We start from the raw sequence: 15,265 nt of genomic DNA, 5'->3' as shown, positions 1-15,265 counted from the left end.
GGCTTATCTGCATTCTGATAGCCTGTGTTAGCCCAGCAAAGAAGTGCTGCTCAGAATGTGTTCTCTAAGCTGTAGGACTTGAAAAACCAAACATCTTTATTTAGTTATCACTGAATTTACAAACACAGAAAGGGTATGAACTCTGACTCCACTTTCCCACATAGGGAAAGTGGAGTTCTGACCCAAGGGAGCCACTGGCACCTCGGCCCAAGCACTTCCCTTCCGGAGGCCTGGCCTGGCCCACCCATCCCATGGGAGTCTGGCCTGGATGTGTCCACGAGGCCATCCAACCCTGCTGAAGAGAACATCTGTCTCCACATCAGATGAGCTTTTTGCGACATGTGGGCAGAGACAGGGCAGGCTGTGGCCTGTGGAAGGCGGTGGGTCTGGCCCTGTGATGGGCCCACCCTTGAGGAGAGCCGATTAACTGAGGCCACATGCTCTAGGGTGGGATAGGGGGCTGGCCTGGACCTGGACACAGCTGGGGCAGAAACCAGGACATTGTTATTTTGTCTTCATATATTGGAAGCGGGCCACCCTCTCCTTCAAGAGGTGGTGGCCAAGCCCCGAAAGACTTAAGTTAGTATCTTGGTGCTAGTATTGCTTGTTTTAGATCTTGAGCAAGTGTTTTCAGCTCTCAAACCTGTCATCCAGAAGGTGGGGACAATAACCCCTGCCTAGTGCTCTTTCAGGGCAGAAGTGGTCACAGCTAGGGCTTGGGCTTTGCAGGCCATTGCTCTCTGACTGGGGTTCCTGTATACACCTTCCCTTTTGAAGACCCCATTTTCCACCCATAGAGCAAATTCCAGCCCCTCAGCAAGGGGAAGAATGTGTGAGCATGTTCTCTGTGAGCTGTGAGTTAAGATCCTGCCCCTGGCTCCTGGCCCCAGGGGTCTTGCCTGGTCCCTGCAGCCCCTGCATGCTCAGACATTAGTCTCAAGCTCACTGATCTCAATGGTGCAATGGTCCAGACTGGTGATGGCTGGCTCCTCATCCTGCTCCACCTGTACAGGGACATGGTGGGGGCAGGCAGGACCCAAGGTCAGCTCGGAGGGCTCAGCCACACTCTTCACACAGCCGTTCTGCTGGGTTGCCACAATCTCCTGGAGGCTCATGGGCTTGGTCTCGCAGGGTAGCAGTTTCTGGGGGAGGGAAAGAGGCCTGGTATCAGCAGGAGGGACTGAGGGTGGGTGGAACAGTGCAAACACAGGGCTGAGGACCGTGATGGGGACTTTTCTACAGACATGAGTGGACCAAGCAGGTCACTGGACACCAGTTCCCAAGCTGCCTATAGCACACATGAGTTAGGGAGCCCTGAAGACCCTGCAGCCCCACACAAAGCCACAGGTGTCGAGGTCGTTGAGCAGGACAGCCCCATCCTGCCCTGGGGTATGAGTCTCCCAGGGCAGGGATTGTTATATTCTATTCCCACTGTCTCTCTTCTGTCTAGATCAGTGTTGGCCCTGGCAGGTGCTCAATAAATAAATGTTAGAGGAATTAGTCACCCTCTGTAACAGACAAGGAGACCAAGGCCCAGAGTCAAGGGGAGACTGCTTGAAGGCTGCCCAGCTTGAAGGCCTGTTGCTCTGCCCGCCCCTCCCAGCTTCACCCTGCTAGTGGTCTCTGTTCTCACCTCGGTGGTGCCTGTATCCCGAGCAAAGTCCTTCCGGCAGATGTGGGCCATGATCCCTGCAGCCAATGCATCACCCAGCACGTTAATCATGGTGCGGAATCGGTCCCTGGGAAACCAAGGTGGGCGGTGAGTGGTGGGCGTCTTGAGGGTAGCTGGAGAAGGGCCATGTTTAATTCACAGGCATAAGGCCACTGCAGCAGCGGCCCAGGCAGTGCTAGGAGGCAGGGCAGAGCGCCCAAGCCCGCTCCTTGTGGGTGTTGAAGTGAGTTGGTGCAGGGTGGCTCCTGGGCACATGGCTGTGTGCTGCACAGGACCCGGTGCTTAGGTGGGCCCAACTTAGCTTAATGCTCTGCAGTCACTTTCTTGAAGTTCTTGATAATTTTTGAACAAGGGGCCTCCTGTTTTCATTTTCGAACTCTGCCCCCTCCTCCCAAATTATGCAGCCAGCCTGCAGGCGAGTAAGGCACTCCTACTGTGCTGAGCACGGCAGCTCCCTGGCTCTCTGCCCTGGGGAAGGGACTTGGCTCCCTGTCCTGCTGCCTGCTGCCCTTGCCAAGGGGTGGGACTGGGGTTGGGTGAACTCACAGAGCCCAGTCCACAGCGATGATGAGGTTGATGTCGTCGGTGGGCAGTCCCACAGAGGTAAGCACGATGACCATGGTGACAAGCCCAGCTTGGGGGATGCCAGCTGCCCCGATGCTGGCTGCAGTGGCTGTGATACTGCAGGGGGAGCAGTGAGAGGAAGAGGAGGAGCAGTAGGTGGGGATGGGGGGCTCATGTCTGGGCCTAGCTCCAAGAAGGAGGCCAGAAGTCTGGGCCTCTGAGACAGCCATGTGGGGCCAAGGTTGCTAGGAATGCGACATTAGGTTGTTCTCATGTCCTTGCTCATGGTCCTATGACCCAGGGTCCAATCTGAGGCAAGTGTGGAAACCAGGGTGTGGCCCTGCACAGATTCTGTAGGTTCCAGAACTACCCACGGGTTCTGATCCTCCATCAGCATAGCTCTGCCCAGCTTTGCTGTGGCATCTGGTCTCCAGGGTGAGGCCTGCCCCACCCAGTGCCTGCCCTTGGCTCCAGCTACACCAGTGCTCAGTCCTGTCCCTGGCCCACCTGCAGTGTCTGCCCCTCCCTCCTGTCTAGGCCCAGGCCCTCTTCCTTGCCATACTCGGGCACCCTGAGTTCCAGAGACCAGCTCACTCCCAGAGCCAGTGCCGACTTGCTGTGTGGCTTGGTGTGAGTCCTTCACTCTTGCTGACCTCAGAGACCCCTCCAGGGTGTGGGTGTCAGGACGCACCTGATGGTGATGATCTGGCCAAAGTCCAGCTCGTAGTTGTTGACCTGGGCAATGAAGATGGCAGCCACGGCCTCGTAGAGCGCAGTGCCGTCCATGTTGATGGTGGCGCCTACAGGCAGCACAAAGCGGGCAATGCGCCGGTCGATGTGGTTGTTCTCCAGCAGGCACTTGAAGGTGATGGGCAGTGTGGCTGAGCTACGGGCAGAGGGGCCAGAGTCTGCCCACTGCCCTTCTCCAGGGGCAAAGACAGGCAGCTCATGAGAGGGGAGAACAGGTGCCCTGACAGGTGTGAGCAGGCACCCATGTGGGGCCTCCTTGGGACAAGAAGAGGAGCCACCACAACAGGGCACCCACTGCACCAAGGCACCCACCATCCTCTTACTTGCTTCCTCCTGGGGCTGCGGGGAGGAAGGCTGGTGCAATGCCACACTGTGGGACCTAGAGACTCTGAAGTGGCGAACCATACAGGCTCTGCACCAGACTTTGGGCCTGGAGTCAGCCTCCTGCCAGGGCCCTGGAGAGTGCCTCAACCTGGGTGTCTTGGTTTCCTTCTCCCACCCAATACTCAGAGCTCAGAACTATTGGGAGGATCAAGTCACTTGGGGCCCAGAAGAGTGCTTGGCACTGAGTCTGTAGGAGGTGCTTCGTCCAGGGTTGGGGTTGTGTGTCTGCCAGGGAAAGAGGCCTGTGGGCTTCTTGCAGACTGAGGAGCTGAAGCCTAAGGAAGAGAAGACAGCAAGGGCTCCAGAGAAGAGTGAGGCCTTTGGGACAGGAAGATGGGCTTGGTCCCGTGCCTCCTCCATGGAGGGCATGGACACGTGCTGTGGGGAGCATGCCCTTTTCTACAGGGTAAGTGGCTCAGCAGTGGCTGTCACCTTCCAACTCCTTGCCCAGCAGCCTGGGTTGCACAGCACTCTCTCTCCCTGGGGTCCCCCTCACTCGCCAGCCCCTGGGTGGATTATCTCACTCTCCACACCAGCCCTGGGAGGGAGAGGCTCAAATGATCCCAGTCTTGAGTATGAGGACACTGAGGCCCAGGGGCAACCCATCACCAGCCAGTGTGAGAAAGGACCATGATTTGAATCCCCCTGCCTAGCCTCACTGCCAAGGTTGAAGCAGGACATCCAGCCAGGACATCCCAGCAACAGTGGACAGGCAGAGTCCCTAGGACAGTGTGGGGCCTGACTCCGGCAGAAGTACCCGGGGACTGGTAAGCCACTGGTGATTTTCTTCAGACTCTACAGCTCTTTCTCCCCTGAGATGTGGAAGCAACCCCTATTTGCATCGAGAGAGTGTTAGAGACCGTGGGCAGGGGAAGGCCACAAGAGTGATTCGTGGAGCCTCAACCATGAAATCTCTATCCTGGGTCTTGATACCGCAGCACCATTGCCATCCCTAGGTTGTGAAGTGGGCCATATTAGCACTTTCTATGATTCTGTGGCTGTGGACAAATGATGGCTGGACAGAGCTGTATTTCATCCACCCCACCTGCCCTGCTCATTCCGTGTGGCTACCTGGAGGAGGTGGCCAGTGCGATGAGCAAGGCCTGGAGGACACCGCGGATGAAGACGATGGGGTTCTTCCTGGTGATGAGGAAGTAGAGCAGGGGCAGGATGAAGAGGCCGTGGACCACGAGCCCGCACACCACAGTGATGGCGTAGAAACCCAGCTTCTTCCTAACAGCCTTGGGGTCATCCATCTCCAGGATCTTGCCAGCGATGAGGAACACAATGCCAAAGGGGAAGTACCTGGGGGTGGGAAGCCCTGGGCTCAGGCAGGCAGGCCTATCCCGGCCAGGCACCATGTCACTGTGTGACCTGATCTGTGAGCCTGCTAGGACTCACAGGTGACTGAATGAAACCCAGCCTAGGATCAGGCGCCCGGCATCCCCAGTGTCCTTTCCCTCAACCACCCCACCCTGGGCAAGCTCTTGCCTCTGAGAAGTATCCCTGCCCTCAGGAGGCCCCCATTTCAGCCCCAGCAATGGTACAGCTCCTTGGTGGACAGTGGGCAGGCCTCTGCATTTCCCCTCTCACTATAGGATTCCTAATATCTGAATTCTGAACCAACGATTGGCAGGTGGTTCTCACTTCCAGTGTGAACTCTCTTCAAAAGCGGGGCTAAGGAGGCTCCAGGGTGAGGGAAACTGAGGTGAGCAGCAGAGCCAGGCTAGCTCTCCTCCATGCCATGCCAGAAGTAGCACGCCCAGGGCTGGAACCAGGCCTGGTCAGAGCTGGGAGTCCAGGCCTACATGATTAGCTCTGGAAGCTGAGCCTCCCGTGTAGCCACTGCTGTGCTCCTAAGAGACTACAGGATGGGATGGACTGTGGTGACCCTCCATCTGCCCAGGACTGGAGAGGGTTAGGGGGCAGGTTGAAGAGGACCCACCCTGGAGGAAGCTTACCACACAGCCAAAGCCACAATCTTCATGACAGACTCATTGAGGCACTGGCAAAAGCTGACCAGTGGGGCCCCGCTGTCACCCATGCGGCCCAGCATGATGCCTGTGGGGACACACAGCATATCACAAGTGTGCCAGCCAGGGCACAGGCATGTCAGTGGCGCGCGCGCGCACACACACGTCCCAGCCCTGGCTGCCTCTCCAGCAGCTTTGACCAGCCTGCACTGCCCCCAACTCCCTTCTCCCTTTGGCCTCCACCACTGGACCCAACAGGGTGCCCCCACCCCCTGTCTCACCCCTCTCTAACCTGTCTCCACATGGCAGATGGCATCCTCTCAAGATAAAAATGCTCCTACCAAACACCCTTGACATCCCTGTCCCTGCACTTAGACCATAACCAAGTTCCCACAACTTCCACTCCATATCTGACCCTGTTGTGCCACCCTCTTCTGCCTACCCTGATCTTCCCTTCCTCACTATCCCCCAGCCTTGCTGGCCTTCCTCAGGCTTCTAGAATACATGGAGGTATGCTCTGCCTCAGGGCCTTTGTTCATCCCTTCCCCTCTCATCTCTAGCTGTGTTCTTTCTGTTGCTTATTACAACTGATAACTTTGTTCCCCATTTGTCTGCTTTTTCTCCTTGTCCCTTCTGGTCAGTTAGCTCCATGGGGGTGAGAACTAGCTTCTCAGCTGGCACACAGGAGACACCTGACAAAAACTACTGAATGACTGATGCTGAAGCCATCCCTGAAGCCCCAGTGCCCCTGGGGTATTCTGGGTTTCCCTTCAGTGCTCGCAACACACTTGGAAATCACACAGGTGCAGACTGTACCATGGGGTCAGGTCCATGACACTGGGCATCACCATGCCCGTCTTGAAAAAGTGGCTGATGGTTGCTTTCCTGGCAAGACCAAGATGGGGCACAGAGCACACTCCCAGGCTGCCCTGGGGAAGCTCATGTCACATGCTCAGAAATCAGTGACTGGCTCAGCCAGTGGGGGACAGAGTGGCATTACCATCCTGGCCTGTGGGACTCTCCCTACAGTCCACAGAGCAGCTGCCCTGTGGTGATGGGGTGAAAAAGGGGCCCTGCCTGGTTGGGCAGGAGAGGCTAGAGTTGGAGGTGACACTGGGCCTAGCCCTGCCCAGCTGGCCTGTCACAGCGTGGCTGATGTGGACCCAGGTTCCTTCTGCCAGCTCCATCCCTCCCCAGGCTACTCTTGCCCCTCCCAGCCTGCATCTGGATTTCTCTGGGGGCATCCAAGGACTCTGGCTGGATGGGAGCTAGTGTGCAGGGATCTGGGGGTGTGGCGGTGGGGCGCCCCTGTAGGCAAGGCCAAGGAGACCTCAGCACTAGCTATATCCCAGCACTAGGGAGGGTCAGAGAAAGAAGGCTCAATTGAGGAGTCAAAGAAAGCCCGTTCAGAGCACAATATTAGCACTGACAAACACGGGCACCAGCAGATGTGGGCACGGACAGAGGTGGGCACACACTAATGCTGGTTCACACTGACTTGATACACACACACAAACATTGATATGTGGACAGTTACACCTGTTCAGTAATCACCAGGTGACTGGAGTCCCAAGGGTTTTTTTTTTTTTTTTTTTGGCTTTGCTAATAGATTCCTTCTTCCATGTCCCCATCCCTAAGAGAGACTCCAGGTGGGGAAGGGAAGAATGTCCAGGACTGAGGACTGAGTGCCAGGGATGCTGAAGGGTCCTTCCAGCACCAGCCTGCCCCACGCTCACCAGCCTGTCCTGGCCCCTTCACATGCCAGACGTTATGGCCCAGATGATCAGAGCCTTGTCTGTCATCGTCCATTCATTTGGCCATCTGTCACTCATCTCTCCAACAGGTTGACTATGCCCAAGGACCAGGTCATAGGGAGCTCTGCAGCTGGCTTGGCTTCTTTCTAAGTGCAGAGCATGTCCAGCTTTGTGACCCTCTGAGGAGGACACACCAAGAAGGGACAAGAGAGGAGGGTGTGGGGGACTCTTTAGGCAGCATTTGCAGGAACCAGGTGGCCTTGAACCAGGGTGTTGGTGGTGGGAAAGGGAAATAAATACATGAGTAGAGGGAGAATCCAGAGGCAGACCTGACAGGATTTGAACGTGGGGCTAAGGCAGAAGTGAGGGAGAAAGTGAGCCCAGATGTCTTGCATGAGCAGCCAGGAGGATAAGGAGGCTGGTTACTTGAGAAGAAACCCTGGTGGAGACATGGGGAGCAGGAGACGGCTGCCCAGGCCCCACAGTGCAGGTCAGTGCTGAAGGATTGGGAGCTGTCCTAAGAAGGAAAAGGGTGTTGTGGGGGCACCGCAGGCAGAGGCACAGCCATAGGTTTTGTGGAAACTGAAGCTATACACCTTGGGGGCTCTCTTTAAGAACAAGAAATTTAAAAATAAAAAGGTCTAGGCCTCAGAAGGCTCCTATACAAATGAGGGGTCCTGAGCCTTGAACTTTATGGCTTCATGGTGATTAGGGGCCTTGGGGACCCAGAGAAGAGTAGCTGGGGAAGGGCGTGGTCAGGGAGGACACCGTGTGGCCTAAGAAATGGCACAGACAAGAAATGGCTCTGAAGAGAGAAGTGGCCAGTGAGAAGCCCTGGGGGTGGGGTGGGGTGATAGACCTTAAGTAAACAGTGGCACCCCTCCCCATCCTTTCTAGGCCTTAGTGAAAGGTCCAGGGACAAGCTGCTGGTCGGGACTGGGGACACAAAAGAAGAGGGAGAGCCAGTGTCCCTGGAAGAAAACCAGCCCTCAGGGATGGGGATTCTGAGCGAAGACCCCCTGGCTCGCTGTGGGGGTGGGGAGGTGGACACCCTCAGTGAGGGAATGGGGGCTCGAGCCACTCTTTGCCTAGGAAAAGGAAGAAGGGCCTGGAGGGCTAGAGGGCTCCAGGTTACTTAGAGAGCTGGATGGCAGGATGCCGGGAGGGGACGGCTGCTGGGCACTGTGGGGGTGGGCAGGTAGCACATACCCATGGTGGCAGAGAAGATGACGATGCCCAGCACGTTCATGCCATCGCTGGTGCCTGGCTCTGACTTGTAAACCACCTCAGGTGCCGGGGTCAGGTCCAGGGCGAAGTTCTGCACACGAGAGCCATTCTCTTCCTGGACTCCATAGATGAGGATCCTCCGAGGAGAGGCTTCCTCTGGGGTCACCCTGGGGGACTTGATAACTGGAGTGCTCTTGGTGCGGTACTGGTGGGTGACATTCCAGCCAAGAAGGAGTCAGGGCCCAGTATTATGATATCAACAACAAGAAGAATGTCTCAAAAGCACATTTGCATCTCCTTATATCCTATCCAATTGACAGTAGCCTTGTGAGGTAGGCAGGGCAGGGGTTATTATTAATACTTTATCCAAAAGAAACTGAGATTCCTTCATTCATTCACTACCTGGAGTGCCTGCCTCCAGCTTTCCGGCCTCTTCCGATATGCATCAGAACCCCACCTGGTTCCTTGTCTAACCATCTGTCCATCTACTGAGATACGTCTCCCCACAGTAGCCATCCACCTACCCACCAGCCAGCCTGCTTCCCACCTGGTGGGAGTGGGGGCTTCCCTCCGAGACAGCTCCACTTGCCTTGAACCTGCCTCTGGTCCTCCTCTGTCCCTAGAGCATTCCTGGATCTCTCCCCCTCAGGCCTCAGGGGCTGGGAACCCAAACAGGGAAGCCCTCACCCTCTTGAACATCACAGTATCAATAAGATAATCCTTCTGTGGGGTAAAAATAACCAGGCAGGAAATATATGGGACCTAGGTCTCTGAGCTTCCTTTTACCTCATCTACTTAACAGCATCTATCTTGCTGGTTAAATAAAACTGTACACACATATATAGTGTCAACAGCAGTTCTGGGCACATGGCAAGGCCAATGTACACTTTACTGCTACCCTCAGCAGCAGTGAAAACAGCACCCAAGGCTGAACACTCTGTGCTGGGTGCTGAGATACAAAAATGAACCAAATATGAGTTCTGCCCTGAGAGTTTGGGAGAGGGAGTGACTAGTATGACTAGCTCTGCCTGGAGGAGTCAGACTGCCTTACAGAGAAGGGACTTTTTGGTTTAAGTCTTGAAGGATGAGTAGGGGTTTGTTAAAAGAAAAAGATTACTCCAAGAAGGCATAAGGTAGAGTGATATTCTCTCTTTAATATTTATTTTTTAGTTTTCAGCAGACACAACATCTTTGTTGGTATGTGGTGCTGAGGATCGAACCCGGGCCGCATGCATGCCAGGCGAGCGCGCTACCGCTTGAGCCACATCCCCAGCCCAAGAGTGATATTCTCTTTCTCTGTTACCTTTAATAATTTCCTACCATAGTTGGCAGCGAGACCCTGCATAACCTGGCTAATTCTGAAGGCAAAGACCCAAGATGTTAGTGACTTATGCAAACTTCTCATTTGGAGCTCCCTTCCCAATCCTCAGCCATCTCCTTTGTGTCCCCAGCCCAACACAGGGCCCAGCCCCAGGAAGGGGCTCAGGACACATCTGCTGGGTTGAGTCAACCAACCAGCTGACTTGAGGAAGGAGAGGAGAGCTGTTAAAAGTGCAGACAAAGATGGAGGTGCAAAGAACTTTACCACAATTTCTAAAAGAGGCAAAACTTTGAAAGCAACCTAAAGGAACACTGAAAGGGGCATGGGTCAGTAAATGACAGTCCAGCCTTCCCATGGGCTCCTATATTACCACTCAGTGTTGTGCTTAAGGATCAGTTAGTAGCCAGGGAAAATACTCATGTATGATGAAAGGAGGTCGGGGAACGGGACATAAACCATGCATGTACTACAATCCTTATTTAATTAAAAAAAAAAAAAAATATATATATATATATATATATATATATATATATATATATATATATAGATATAGACATACATGGACTAGAAACATACTGTCTGCTACCTCTCCTGCTGGTACTGCCAGGACACACTTTCTAGATGAGTCAACCATCTAGAATTTTTTTTTATTTTAATATTTTCCTAATTTTCTACAGTGAACATTATAACTATTCTTATTAGGGAGTAAAAGGATTATTTAAGAAAAAAAAAGGAAGAAGTGGGCTGGGGTTGTGGCTCAGAGGGAGAGCACTTGCCTAGCATGTGTGAGGCACTGGGTTCGATCCTCAGCACCACATAAATAAAATAAAGACATTGTGTCCACCTATAATTAAAAATAAATATTAAAAAGAAGAAGAAGAAGAAGAGGAGGAGGAGGAGGAGGAGGAGGAGAAAAGAGACTTAGCAGGGCTGGCGTGTGGCTCAGTGGTGGAGCACTTGCCTTGAACATGTGAGGCCCATGTCCTCAGCACCACATAAAAATAAATAAACAAAATAAAGATGTTGTGTCCATGTATAACTAAAATATATATATTTAAAAAACAAAAGACTTAGCAGCCAGCTGAGCCTGAGTCTGTCCAGCAGCTTTTCACCTACTGGTGGCCTAATTTTGGGCAAAATCATCAAACCCTTCTGAGCTTCAGTCTCCTCCGCCAGAAAATGGGGCTGATCTGACCTCAGTGTGGGTTCCTGTGAGGACGGTGAGGAGGTGTGTGAGCCTCTGTGTGCACCAAGGGCCTCACAGGCACTCAGCCAGGCTCCCCTCCACCCAGTAATTGTTCTTAGTGGGGTACGGACATGGAGGCTCCGAGGACCTAGGTCCCCCCCACCTCTCCTCTGGCATCCTGCCTCCTCAGGAGCCTGGGAGGCTCGTAGGGCCTCCCCCTCTATCACCCAAGGACCCACTTGCTCACCTGTTTGAATGTGGCTTCCACCAGGTTGGCTGGGAACATGTTCCTGGGAAGAGAGTCAGCGAATGAAGAATTGCAGAGCCCAGGTCTGGAGAGCCCTGGGGGTCAGGACCTTGGGGTCACCTCAAACCTCCCTTGGCAGCCCAGGTCCTCCAGGAGCCAGCCCCTCTCCCTGCAGTCTCCTCTCCCCACACGGCTGGCCCTGCCGCCATCATCCACAGCAACCTGACCAGGCCTTTGCACTTTTCCAGCCCCAGGCCTTGCTCACGCCGTTCCCTCTGCCTGGAATGGCCTCCTGCTTCTCTGCCTGACCAACTCCTGCTCCCATCAATCACAGTCAAGCGCCACTTCCTCTGCCCAGGCCTGTCTGACTCACTACCTCTGTCTGCCTCTCTTTGAAGGCAAGTCTCGGTTGTTCACATCCTATCTGTGGGGCCCGACACAGGACCTGGCTCAACCATGGGATAATCACATCATCCCGTGGGATAGGGATTGGTCCCAGGACTGCCCCACATGTGTCAAAATCCGAGGTTGTTCAAGTCCCTTGTATAAAATGATGTAGTATTATAACCTACACAATCCTCCTGTATAAAGCATCTCTAGGTTACTTATAATAGTTAATATGATTTAAATGTGGTGTAAATAGTTGTTGTATTGTCTGGGGAATGATGACAAGGGGGAGAAATGACACAAGTGCAGTTTTCCTCCAAATAGTTTTGACCTTCAGTTGGTTGAGTCTGTGAATATGGAACTCATAGATACAGAGTTGATTGTGTTTTCATTAATGTTTTATTATAAAGCTTAAAATGAAGCCAGTCTTGTCCTGCCAGCTTTAAAGAAGTAACTGTCAAAACAGTGTGACACAGACAGCCATCAGTGGAAGGAAAAAGATGGCAGAACCTCAGCCCAGAAATAGAACCCAGGACCTTTCACATTTCACATCACAAATCAGTGAGGAATGGGAGGGCTCATCATGGATTGCTGCATAGCTGGCCAACTATTGGGGGAAAATAAACGTTAGATCCTTGTATAACACCTTTTACCAAAATAAATTACAGATGGTTTCAAAACATACATAATTGGAAAAAAGAAAGAAAGAAAGAAACCAAGACTTTATCTTAAATAAAAAAATTAAAAAGGACTAGGGATGTAGCTCAACACTGCTGTGTTCAATCCCCAGTACTAATGAATAAATAGTTAGAAGAAACAAAAGTTAATATTTTATCATCTCTCAGATTATGAAAGGACTCTCTAAAAACAAATGAAGCAATTGAGGAGAAAAAAGTTACTACACTAAAAATAAGAAATTCCTAAGTGCACTCTGGTATCCTGGATTACATCCTGGAACAGAAAAAACAAATGACATTAATGGAAGCTGATGAAATCCAAATGAGATCTGTAACTTAGTTAATGGTGTTGCACTCACTTAATTCCTTAGTTTTGATTAAAGGACCTTTCTTTCTTTCTTTCTTTTTTTCAAAGGACCATTTTTATATAAGACACTAACTAACATCCAGGGTGGGGTAGGGGATCTTTTCTTTGCAATCTTTTTTTTTTTTTTTTTGACAAAATGAAAAGCTAAAAAAAAGCAGGTCTATAAGAAGGATTACAATACAAATGAGATTATAAGGCAAATGACCAACTAAGGAGACTAGATGACCAAGCGTTATTTAAAAGGTTCACAAATCTTGCCCTTATTCCCGTGCTCCCAGTCAGTCTCCTCTCACCAGAGTACCAGCTCCCTGGAGGGCAGAGACCTCTGTTTTGATTCCGGTGGTGTCCCCAGGATCTGGAAGAGGGCCTGGCACACATCAGGGACTCAGCAACTATTTGCTGCATAGACAAACAAACAAAAGGACCCCCAAAACAGTAATGCCTCCACAGGCAAATGATTGGAAGATAGGCCCAGGCAATTTACTTTCCAAAAGAGATGCACGTGGGCAAAAACACTTTTAAAAAATGTTTGGCTTTATCAATGCATGAAAGACATTTCCATCTATGAAAATGACCATGTGTTTTTAAAAATGAAGTCCACATGCTGGGGAGATGGGCACCCTCAGGTGGATCTGGGAGTGACCTTTTCTTTCCCAAAGCAGTTTAGCAATTCATGTCCAGAGTCTTAAAAGAGTTTATATCCTTGTCTTTATAGGAATTCCCCTTCTAGGAATCGATTTGAAATCAGAGATGCTAAAAAGACTCTTGTTCCAGCTTGTACTTGCTGGAACAGTCCATGTGCAACACACTCACGCTGCTCTCCTCCTAGATCACCCTCCCACTCACTTTTGTTCTTGGCAAATCTCTTCTCTCTCAAGACTCAGTTCACACATGCCTGGAGTTAGACACGTGGACGTGAGTGTGTATGCTTTCTAAACCCTACTCCCAAGCAGCCACCACTGGAGGCAGACACTGTCATGTTTTCACTGCTGCCAAGACTCTGGTTCAGTGTACATATTGGCCAGAGGAAGAGGGTCAGAAGGAGCTAGCAAAGCAGAAGGCTGGTCATGGGTATGTTGTGACCCAACCATCATTTACCCATTCCCCAGGAGTTTCAACTTTGTCACAAGGGAGAGAAGAAGCAAAGGTCAGGAACTGGGATCTCAGAGGTTTGAAGAATTTTTTTTTCCCATGAGAGATAAGCAGATCTCTGCCACCAGTATGGGAGCAGCCCGCAAAAATCTTTCTGACACCAAGCAGACCAGAAGCACAGTGCCTGCATTTGTGCCAGGAACATGCATGTACAACCTGCTGGGGTACATTGTCCACCTGTCCTGGGCATCTGGGCATCAATAGTTTGAAAATCTCTCCCAGGTTTAGCTCCAGGAGATTCAAGTGACTTAATCAGAGGTTGTTTTCTAATGAAATTTGAAGGGAAGTTTGCTTTAGCTTGAACAGAAACTAAAGAACATGTGAAAGATCAGGAAAAACCAAATGGAATTTGTACCTGGTATGTACATTCCTTTGAACCTTCCTTTAACGTCAGCACAACGTCATCATCACGCTGATGATGAAAGCCAAATGCTAAGCATGGCAGTGCACACAGATGACCAAGCATGAGATCCTGATGTGTGAGAGTTGCCCGCCTCTGGACCACTCATTTAGGAGAAAATGCAGGGCTTTATCCCCCCCTAGGAATCAATCACCTAACCTCTGCTGTTGCAGGTTTCTCTTAACTAGCAGCCAGGGAGCAGTTCCTGACTGACATGTTTGCTCATACTAACATCAGGGAACTGCAGATTTAATCAAGAATTTTGCTTTGGATTATTATTTGGGGAAATGTACAACATTTTCTTTTGGCTTTGAATATCCATGGGAGTCGTTCCTGCATGTCTGGTGAGGCCTGTGCTTCTGGTGGCAGCTACAATGTGCCTGGAGACAATTGCCATGCCTACAAATACCCACACACTCCCTGTGCATTTCTGTGGGCAGGGCCAAGGTCCATCTCCAGACTTCCCCCTCATTTATTATTTGAGTTCTCACTGTGACAGTTTCAAACTAGCCCCTAGTCACTTGTCTCCAATCCAGGCCCCAAAGGTGGAGATTATTTCTTTTCAAAGACAGCTTCTGAGAGTTTTGTCCAGTTCCTGAGATGGTAACTAGGAGCTATAGAGCCAAGTCATTACTCAACTTCTGTGGTGTTTTAATAAGATTGGGGGGGGGGGAGAAAAAGAAAAAAATAAGAAAAAGAAAGAATAAGGGGCCAACTCTGATTAGTGTTCCGTGTGGGTTTTTTCTGTGAGGCTGCACAGGATCAGACGTCAGTTTTCTGGAGCCCCCACTTGGAGCCTTGGGAAATGAATTCATGACTTGGCAGGTCATCCAGGGACACAGCCTGTTGCATTCCTCTGGAATCATCTTGACACATGGACACAAATCTTTGCACCCCTGGAGGTGAGCTGTGTGGCTTCTTTTCCCCTGTGTAGTCAGCCCCTGCATCTTTCTGGCTTTTCATTTGTCATATCTGCCCCCATGTCCCAGTTCCCTGTCCCAGTTATACATTTTCTTGTTCAGTCAAAAACATTTGCAGGCACCTGCTCTGGGCCAGAGCAAAGGGAAGGAGACCCTAAGTACCTTCAGTGCCAGTGTCCCCATTGTCCTCACATCCTCTCAGAGGATGACAGTGGCATCCCTCATACCCTTCTTATCTATAGATGGGGGACGGTCCTATTGCAGAGCCTTGTATTTATTGCCCC

The 15,265-nt window shown here is 51.5% G+C and overlaps 1 protein-coding gene across 1 annotated transcript in view; it reads right to left on the bottom strand.

Annotated features, from left to right (window-relative positions):
- Positions 1-884: 884 nt before the first annotated feature.
- Positions 885-15,265, bottom strand: part of SLC1A7 (solute carrier family 1 member 7) — a 43,915-nt gene continuing 29,534 nt past the window's right edge. The window contains exons 4-11 of the mRNA XM_081308923.1: positions 11,079-11,121; positions 8,307-8,529; positions 5,332-5,431; positions 4,442-4,675; positions 2,928-3,122; positions 2,219-2,353; positions 1,634-1,739; positions 885-1,142 (exon numbers count right to left, since the gene is read on the bottom strand). Of these exons, the coding sequence (XP_081165049.1) occupies positions 924-1,142; positions 1,634-1,739; positions 2,219-2,353; positions 2,928-3,122; positions 4,442-4,675; positions 5,332-5,431; positions 8,307-8,529; positions 11,079-11,121 (1,255 nt within the window). The 3' untranslated portion in view covers positions 885-923. The remainder of the gene's footprint in view (positions 1,143-1,633; positions 1,740-2,218; positions 2,354-2,927; positions 3,123-4,441; positions 4,676-5,331; positions 5,432-8,306; positions 8,530-11,078; positions 11,122-15,265) is intronic.

Source organism: Spermophilus citellus (assembly GCF_964194105.1).
Source record: "Spermophilus citellus genome assembly, chromosome: 9".
Taxonomy (NCBI): domain Eukaryota; kingdom Metazoa; phylum Chordata; class Mammalia; order Rodentia; family Sciuridae; genus Spermophilus; species Spermophilus citellus.
Note: the sequence above shows the minus strand (reverse complement) of the source record. Positions and strands in the feature narration are given on the sequence as shown.